Source organism: Equus quagga, unplaced genomic scaffold (genome assembly GCF_021613505.1).
Source record: "Equus quagga isolate Etosha38 unplaced genomic scaffold, UCLA_HA_Equagga_1.0 82403_RagTag, whole genome shotgun sequence".
Taxonomy (NCBI): Eukaryota; Metazoa; Chordata; class Mammalia; order Perissodactyla; family Equidae; genus Equus; species Equus quagga.
The window spans coordinates 20,339-30,425 of record NW_025803389.1 but is presented as its reverse complement, the minus strand read 5'-3'; the positions used below and the strand labels follow the sequence as shown (position 1 = coordinate 30,425).

Here is a 10,087-nt window from a genome sequence, read left to right as displayed (position 1 = left end):
CTTGAAGAAATCTAGAGAACTCTTCTGACCCATAAATGACCAGGCAATGAGAAAGTAGGGGTGTAAAATTGTACTGCTTCTCAAATTCTTTACAATGTGTATGAAAGAAGGAACTGACTAAAGGACAAATAAGTGGGAAAGTCTAGTCCAGTTGTGTTAAGCAATGCATTCCTAGGTAATTAGCTGAAAATGAACAAACGGGACACTAGCCATGGGATCCTAATGTTAAATCTGTTTTTAGAATATTGGTCGATACAACTGATTTGTTATGTATTCTTATGTGCTCTTGAATGAAATCAGGTAAAGAAATATGTCTATGTTACTAACATATTTGGGTAGCTGCATAATAGTCAGGCCTGTTTGTGTGGTTCCCTTAAGTTAACATTTTAATGCGAGGGATGAAATTATTATGCTATTATATATTAAAGTTTTGAATTAAGGGCTATGCTTATTTAATTGGAAAAATAAAAGATAACTCACATAGGAGTTAAGGGAATTTTTTAGGCAATATGTCATGATTTCTTTTTCTCCAAGCAGGAAGACATGTAAGTAATTAAAACAAATAGTATTGGAATCATTAATTGAGATAAAATAAACAATGGTTTATCTAACGAGTTTTAGAACCTCTATCTCCAGAGATATTTTATAAGTCAACTGGATAAACTGTCAAGGATTACTGTAAAATATTGTTAAAAGAGGAGGCAGATTGAAAAAGATCTCAGAAATTGCTTTCTAGCCCATCAGTGTGTTATTTTCACATCAGTCTTTGGTCATGGAAAATGATGAATTTCAAAAGTCTTCCTATTTTTTAATTTTGTTTTTCTACTTCTATGCTTATTTTCACAGAGTGTAATGTGATGTAACATGATGTAATACCAGTGAAATGTAAATAATTCATCACAATTTTGTCTTTTTTCCTTACTTGTCACCATACTCGTACTAAGTGAAAGCTATTAAATCATAATTGCTGAGGTAGTTTTGGAGCTAATGGACAAGAGGCACTATGTTCCTTATTTTCTAAGTTCCTAGAAATGGCTGCTGGGCCTGAAAGGACAGTAGGTGCCAGCACATAACTATCTAGAGGTACAGAGAGACAAGACTGTGAAAGCATATTTTGAGCTCATAGACTGACTGTTAAGTCTCTGCATTCACTCTTGTAAACCCAAACAAGATGGTTCTGACCTCACTTCCATGCTTCTCCTATCTCCAACTCCAGCTTCTTTGGTCCTTCAGTACAGATTTGTTTATAAAAGTATATATGTGTGGAGAAGGCATCTTCTACCATGCACTATCTCAAACCAGTATTTTTCTTGATTACCATTTTTTTACATAATCCAAGTTGTGTGGATCCTGTGAACTATAGAGGAGCACATGGGTTTCTGGTTATTTCTTGCTTTATAACACCTTAGCATACCAAATGTAGAAACTTCAAACACTTACTTGATTACATTGCATTATTCTCTTGGCCAGAAATAGGGTATAACACAGCAGGGAAGTGTTGACTCTGCTTGATAATGTCTCAGGCCTCAGATGGGAGGACCTGAACGGCTGGGCATGGAATAGCAAGGAGATGGGAAAGCCTCTTTCTATTTCTCTTTCTTCAGTTTCTCCACGTGGCTGTCATGTGCTTTCATCAGAGATGCCTCAAGGTAGACTTTTAACCTGGAGAACACAGGCCAAGGCAAAAGCTACCAGTCATCTCACAGACAAACCCAAGGACCAGTATTAACATCACTTTACCATACACTATTGGTCAAAATAGTCACAGAGCAACCAAACTTCATAGAAAGAGGAAAAATTCTCTACCTGTCACTGGAAAATGCGTCAAAGATTTTGTGAACATCCTTAATCCACGACAGTCCCAACTCTGACTAATAGTAATTTACATTGTTCTCACATACAAAGTGCACTTACTCTCCCTCCAAATAATCCTAAAATATCATCCCATAATAGCATAAGTTCAGAGTCTAGGTCTTTTTATCCAAATCATGTCAAAGTACAGATGGGACTTCTTGGGTTTGGTTCCACAAGTATTTTCTTTTTATGTATAGAACTTTGAACTAAAGAATCAAGTTATCTGCCCATCACACACTCAACACATAATGGTAAGGTAGTATAGGATGACCACAACAGACAATCTCATTCCAAAAGGGAAGATGTGAGGCACATAACAGAATGTCGCAGCTGTGAAATCCAAATGGGGACATTATTCTAACTCTGTCCCCTACAGTCCAGGATGATGAAATGGAAAATGATAATGCCAATGAAATCCTTTTTAAAATATTTTACAGTCTTATGATTCTCATTGTGGTTTACTCAGTTAGACAAATGTCATACTCAAAAATCTCTATGAGGCAGGGCTTTCTCTGGCTAGGACTAAGAGTCATGTTATTGTGACACAACAACCTTAAAATTCCTAGAAACAGTTTCATCTGGTTCAAAGTATCTATAAGGCATGTCCTTAAGATTCTTAGGGGCTTTCTACCCCAGCATAGAGAGTCTAGGAAGTCTGACCTTATGATTTTTAGAAGCTGTTCCAAGATTCTCCTTTATCTTAGGATCTTACACCCACATCTTTGAGATCTTTACCTAAAGCCATAATTTACTCACAATATAAGAGCAAATAATGATTTATGTTATTTTAACCTGCCATTCAACTAACCCTACAGCATATTCTTCTCTCAGCTGCAACTTGATTTAAGTTGCACTAGGGGGAATTCTGGGATGGGTTGTTGGCCTGCTTATGAAAAGCAAGTACAGGGGACAGCAGTTGCCTTTCCCACAGCCAGGGTAGGGAGATCAATGTCAATCTCTGCAGAAGATCCTAAGGAAAGGAGACACTCAGAGTTCTCACAGAGCAGGATCATGAAGGCACAATGAACACACTGGGGAGGAAGGGCCAGAGCCTCTCATTCTGGAACATACCTTGCAAACTCTCAAAATTGACTAAGGGACACTTCAGAGGGGCTAACTTCAAGCTCAAGTTTGGTAACCATTTATATGATTTTGGGTTTGGTCACATATATAACCCCACGTTGCATCAGTAATTCAATCTGGAAAAGAAAGCAACAATTCCCATGGGTCCCCCATTTTGTTGGATATTTCACAAGCCGTAGACCAGCAATGTTATCTGATTATTAGTTGCTCACAACTCACCCTGGCATCTTAGGCAGTTGTTTCCAAGAAATCTTTAACAGTATCTCATGAACCTAACTCAAAATATTGTTTTCTTATTCCATATCTTCCAAAGCTTCTTGAGAATTGTCAATTCATTTTCACCAAAATATATAGTATTCAGTCCAGCAAGCAAGATTTCAGCAAGATAAATCACAGCTTTTTGTGGTTTCTATTAGAGATCGACATGTCCTGACATTCAGCTTTTTTCTTCACTAGACTACAAGCTAGAAATAAATAATATACAGGGCAGGTGGTATATCTTATTCATCTTTGTTTCCCAAGTACTTTGTAGCTGTTTCATAAATGGTTACAGAAAGAATGAATAGAAATACAAGAACGGATGAATGAATGAACAAAAATAGTCACTTGATTCGTAATCCTTGGCCTTCTGAAAATGTGTTAAATTATGTCAAGTGTAAGAACACTGAAGACTGAAACAGTAGAAAAGATTAGAAGAGAGTAGATAGATCCTCATTATTTGTGGATTCAGTATTTGCAAAATTACCTAATTTCTACAATTTCTTTGTAACTCTAAAATCAATCCTCGTAGCACTTTTCCAGTCATGCACGGACACGAGCATGCACAGATGGCAAAAAAAAATTTGAGTCATGTGATGGGTGTGTTCTCAGCTGAGGCTGAACAAAATGAAGCTCTACCCTCTTGTTTCAGCTCTCATACTGTAAACAAGTGTCCTTTTCATAGCATATTTAGTGCCACACTTTCCACAATTTGGATTTTTTTTGGTGACTTCATTGTTTAAAATGGCGTCCAAGTGTAGTACTGAAGTGTTATCTAATGTTCCTAAATGAAAAAGGCTGACATGTGGTTTACACACCCTGTGTGTTAGTTAAGATTTTTTTCAATCACTACTTATAGTGCTGTTGACTGTTCAACATTAATGAATGAATATATATAGTAAATAAAGTATCCTTAGACAGAAATACAATTAAAACTAGATTATATGTTCATCAGTTAACAAAAACATGACCAGACTCTCAGCAGAAGCTAACCCTGAATTTCACCTGGAACAAGAGGGAGAATTCAGTATTCGTCATTTCAGTGTTCATGGCAACTTCACAGAAAAATCTTAACTACCACAAATAACAAGAATTGGCTCTTTCTCACTTTAAAGGTGAGAAATCTGAGTCTCATGAAAGTGAAATGACTTGTACAAAGTTATAAAGCAGATCAGTCATACAACAAGGATTAAAATCCTGGCCTAGTTCAGGGCTTTCATGCTATATGTTCAATCCTAGGGACCAATAAGAAAAAAAGAAACAAAAGGGGAAAGAGGAGAAGGACACAGCATCGGACAGGCTTTTGTCGAGTTTCCATCTCAAAAAGAGTTGGTCTAGAAGCAGCACTCCAGTTAGTGAACTGAAAGTATTATCTTCGGAGTGAAAAAACCCAACGTATTCACTGTAATGATGGTTCTTCAGACTTGAGGGCTCTTCCTCTCTTATCACAGACTCTGTACTGGAAAGATTTCCTCAAGCCCTCATTAGTGAACTCAGAAAAATTGCTGTAACCTTTTCCATGCTTTACCTGACTCTCTTTACTCCCAAAGAGGAAGGCCTTTCTTAAAGTTAGAGGGAATGTTTGTGTTCAACAACAGCAAAAGAAGTGGGCATTAGACATACTTTGCAGTCAAATGATCATTACTGATTTGACAGAAACCTCTGTCAGGGCTGATCTTGTTCAGTGGTTATGGACTGAAGAATATGACATCTTAAAGACTTCTGGAAGCCACAACCTCTGAGCTGAACTTTGAAAAAGCAGGAGAGAAAACCTGGCCCCCACCAGCCTGCTCCCTACACAGACAGGCAGATATGGTCCCTCTTCTGAGAAATGCCTGCCTGGCAGGGTTCTTTGATCCCCAGGGAGTAATTTGGCTGCTGCACCCCTGGCACCAATCATCTCTGTGAGTCATCCCTATATACGTGAGTCCAAGGGGGGACAATTCCCCTGAGAAGAAGAGACTCATACCAAGAAAACTGCTCTTCCCAGGGCCACCATCTCAGAGCCTGGAGGCTCAAGGCTGAAAAATAACTGGAGGATGATTCTGGACATTCCCTGGTCTCCTGGAGTCCCTGAAACCCTAGGCGGGATATGCTTCTGAAAGAGGGAATAAGAGAAGAGGACATAGGGAGCTTCCCTCCAAAATGTTCTTCCTCAGTTAGACTTTTTTACTGTTTTTCCAAAGACAAAAGCTGCATCCTACCTCGTCATCCCATAGAGCCAATTGATACATCATTCCAGTCCTCTTTTCCATCACTGTGGGTGCTATCTACTCCTGCCCTGATGCCCAAGATGGTGGGCACAGTGTCTTTGATCATGCAAAACAGAATAGGAATGGAAAGGTGGAGAGTAATTAATGATAATGAGGCAAATTTGTCCTGATTCAAGTCATAATCAAGTTGCATTATCCCTATTTTAAGAAGGAAGGAGGAAGGAAGAGGAGGGTGGAGGAAGGAAAGGAAGGAGGAAAAGAGGTGGGAGAGATAGAGGAAAAGAGAGAGAAAGAAAAAACTGAAACTAGAAAAGTCAGGATGTGACACTCTAAAGGTATCCTGGAGCTATAGCCAACAGAAAAATGGTTTGGAGGATTTCTCTCCCTCTTTAGGATCAGAGAATAAATGTTTGGAGTCATGGATAAGAAAAAAATCCTTCATCAGCTGCTGAAGAACGGAGAGAGATGGAGAAGTTGGAGCACTTGGAGTCTTTTATTTCTGAAATACGCTCAAACAGCTTCTCAGAGACAGGTGATCATTAACCCACTGTTTGATCCCTACCTTATATTTTTAAAGATTAGCTATTTTCATGTAAATCTCTCACTTGACTTTGTCCACAGCTTCACAAAAGGAAGTGACACAATCAATGGCTCTAGCACAGTAGTATCTTAAAATTTCTTTAAAAAATTATTTATATACTTAATTTTTAAAAAAATTAAATAATAAATGAAGGTATAAACTGAAAACTATTTATAATATTTAACACTTTTCAAGAGTCCTTATAGCTCGGATCGGTCCTTCTAGCTGGGATCAGCTGATTTGTCCAAAGTTGAAGAGGAAAACTTGACTTAGAGAATTAAATGAATTCAATAAGTGAGCACAAGAGCTGCTAAATGCAATTTCTTAATTAGTAGCTCAAATTCCATGCGTAAATATTATGGTGCAAGCAACTATAAGCACAAGCTTCCATTAGGGAATAGACAGGGCAGGGAAAGGACCACTACTTATTTGACTGCAAAACTAATGAAAGTGTAGAAAGTCTGGTTGACTCTTCCTGCCCCTTCTCACTTACCCCGACTCTGGAAAACAAAATAAGAAGAAGAATATCACAGATTTATACAGGGAAAAGTAAAAATAATATTTCATAACACCAATTCCAGGATACAAAGATAAAATTTAAACATACTTCCATCAGTTCTGTTGTTCAGATTCCAGCACAGCTGAGAAGAAATGTGATTGTTCCTTGTAGAGAAGAGAATGCCAAGGGGCTGCTGAACTGAGCTGATCCAGGCATCTGTAAAAGGCCCTGAAATAACAACTGGAAGGAATGGTGTTAAATACAAGTGAAGTTGATCAACAAGATCTAGTGATCAAGAAATAACTGAGAATAAGTCTCAGTGCAGATTTTCGTGTTTATACCAGTGACCTATACTTTCTCATTTCTTCAGTCAAGGTGGAGAGGAATGAACAACATAAATTCTCACATTTCCTCTCCATCCATAGAGTTCTCTATGGGAGTCAGCTTGGTGGATAGAGCTGAATTTCAGTTTCTTCACCATAAAACCATGACTATGCCATAAAGTTCATAAAGTCATAAAGTTCATGACTATGCCACTCACTGACCAGCAGTGTCATAAAAGTTTGCGGTTGCACACAAAGAGGAAAAGTATACATGGGGAGAAAGTAAAAATGTCCAGTACAAATCCATCTCTGCCACCTGATCTGGCAGCATGCTGAGAACATAGATATAGAAAAGGATATAGGATCTTATGAGACATGGATACTGAATCTAGAGTCCTATTGGAAAGATAAAGTCATTCACAAGAGAATTAGAGACCTACAAGCCAGCAGGTGGACTTGGGAACTAGAAGACCAAAAGGTTTCAGCTCCCACGTTACCACTCACACACAGGGGTGACTTTCCACAAGCCCCCTCCTCTCTGGGCTACAGTCCACTCATTGTAGATGAAGTTACTCAACCAGAATATCCAGGTAAAAATATTTTAATAAAAAATAAAACAATCTCTTATGATATTAAAAGCATATTTATTATAAAATACTTGGTATTTATTATAAGATATTATATTTAAAAACTCAGTGGTAAGCTGACATCTTGGGAATATACACCAGATCATGCTGAATATTAGATTTTGCATCTTACCTTTTCTTTACAACGTGTCAAAACAATTTCTCATATTTTTAACGTATAGTGTATTAAACTTACTCCTAATGATCAATACATTTAATATTTTCATTTTAGAGATACTTCAAAGGAAGAACGTGCGAGAATTGGAAATTTATATAAAACTCAAGTCTTGATCATCATCTTCATCTGTCTCAATGTTAACTTTATGCAAGCCTGACTATCTTCTGAGACTTGCTTTTCTGATAAGTCTGGGTTTATAGATCCTAATCCATAACAAAATTCCCTCCTGGATATCCAAGCCTGAATTCACTTTTCACTAAAATGTATTCCTCTCCTTACCCTCCATTGAGCAAGATCTCTCCTACTCTGCCGTTGATAACTCAGAATCAAGAAGTCTCCATGAAGTGTCTCTATCCAATCCTGTGTTAAAACCTGTACAAAGGGAAACACACTCACTCTACCTCCACCTTCTGAGATCTAATGGCATAAGACAGAGCCACTGACTCAGCATCCTGTGTCCAGAACAGACGGATAGAAGAACAGTAGGACTCCATATCTTCTGCAAGCAGAAGGTTACAGAATCTTAGGAACAGAGAGCTCAGGGTAAACACTAAACAATCCTTAGAGATATTAGGTTAAATAAAATAAAATTGCTGGATTTGAGGTAAAAAAAAATCATCATCAATAATATCTGGTTCAACTTATACTTGGGGACAGGTTGTGCCATATGTTCATACTAGTTACAGCCACTGAAGCTAAGTCCTCTCTTCTAATCAATCTAAAAAGAATTCCTGGGAAATGTGGCATTTCAGGACAAATTTCAATGACAGGAGTAGGAGAATCTTGAATATTCAGTATCCTACTTTTTTAAACGTAGAGACTCTCTGCTTTGAGAAGCTGAGAGGCAGAGAAATAGTGAATTAAAAGGAATACCGAAAGTGTGTGCAAGTCCAATTGATGGGTAAAGCTGGTGAGGAAATGACATAACTGAGGACATCTCAAGATCCTCATATATCCCGCTCCTCTTCTTGCCCAGTGGACCTACAGGCTGAATGGAGAGAGCCAACCGCACGTTGGTCACTGAATTTGTCTTCCTGAGATTTTCTGACTCCGCTCATCTCCAGCTGCTCTTCTTCTGCCTCTTCCTCATGATCTATTTCTTATCCCTGGTGGGCAATGCACTCATTGTGCTCATTGTGGCCCTGGATGGCCGTCTCCACACTCCCATGTACTTCTTCATCTGCAATCTCTCCTTGATAGAGCTGTGGTACACCACAGTCACTGTGCCCAAAATGCTGGCCAATTTTCTTTGTCCCCAAGGAGTCATCTCAGTTCCCAGCTGCATTGCCCAGTACTACTTCTTCTTCTCTTTGGCTGGCACTGAGCTCTTCATCCTCACCACCATGGCCTTTGACCGCTATGCTGCCATCTGCCGACCACTCCACTATCCACTGTTACTCAGCCCCCAAACTTGTAGTACCCTGGCTGGGATCTGCTGGTCTGTAGGGTTCCTCTGCCCCATGTTCCCTTCATTCCTCCTTGCACAAATCTCCTTCTGCACCCCCAACCAGATCAATCACTTCTTCTGTGATGCTGATCAGATTTTCCGCCTTTCCTGCACAGATACATATGCCATCCAAGTGGTGGGCTATGCTCTTAGCACTGTCGTTATTCTAGGAGCCTTGGTCTTTACCATGGCCTCCTATGCCCAAATCATGGTCACTATTTTAGCCATGGCCTCTGCTACTGCCAGACGCAAGGCCTTTTCCACATGCACGGCCCACCTTTCTGTGGTCACTATCTACTTTGGAACTCTCATCTTCATGTATGTCCGCCCAGCAGTAAAATATGAGTCAAACATCAACAAGATTGTGGCCATCTTCTACTCAGTGATCACCCCACTTCTCAATCCTCTCATCTATACACTCCGCAACAAGGATGTCAAGGATGCTCTGAAGGTGTTGGTATCCCGGATCCAAAGGATCTGCCACTCAAGCAGGGAGTCTCAGTGATGGTGCCACATGAGAATCCAGAGAAAGGACAGCCGGTGGAATATCCAAATAGAGAAGAATCCCTAACCATTGCCTTCACCTGTGCGATGTAGCTTTTTAAATCATTAAATTCATATATTTGGTTTGTTGAGTTACCTGTGGCACATTTTAAGTAAAAGAGTTGATTCTCTTGTCACCTAGTATGTCCCACTGCCTGTTCCTTCAATTATTCAGCTTCTCCAGAGGAAGGATAATCTCATGCTAATATTAGTGCAGGGAAATGGCACAGACTTTGTAGTCCCTGCATGTGGATTGGAAATCCAGCTGTCTTGCTTGCTAGCATCAGTTAGGTAAGGCAATGAGAGCTCTGCATCAGTAACCAAAGACAGTAAATCCTTTTTACTCCCCTCGGAGGGTTGTTCTTATGTTTAATTGACCTAATAACATGGAAAGTAATGAACAAGTGTGGTTTTATTTGATCACATTAGCCTCCATCAAGCAGACTTACAAAGATCAGACTTCTGCCAAAACACTTATTTTTT

At 39.2% G+C, this 10,087-nt stretch overlaps 1 protein-coding gene across 1 annotated transcript; it reads left to right on the top strand.

Moving 5' to 3' along the window:
- The first annotated feature begins 8,606 nt into the window (after positions 1 to 8,606).
- Positions 8,607 to 9,566, top strand: LOC124234502 (olfactory receptor 6N2-like). The gene has a single exon (XM_046651851.1). It carries the CDS (start codon positions 8,607 to 8,609, stop codon positions 9,564 to 9,566), a length of 960 nt encoding a protein of 319 aa, XP_046507807.1.
- The last annotated feature ends 521 nt before the right edge of the window (positions 9,567 to 10,087 follow it).

Excerpts from the sequence above, each read along its gene's own strand:
- LOC124234502 (XM_046651851.1), top strand. The coding sequence starts at position 8,607 with ATGGAGAGAGCCAACCGCACGTTGGTCACTGAATTTGTCTTCCTGAGA.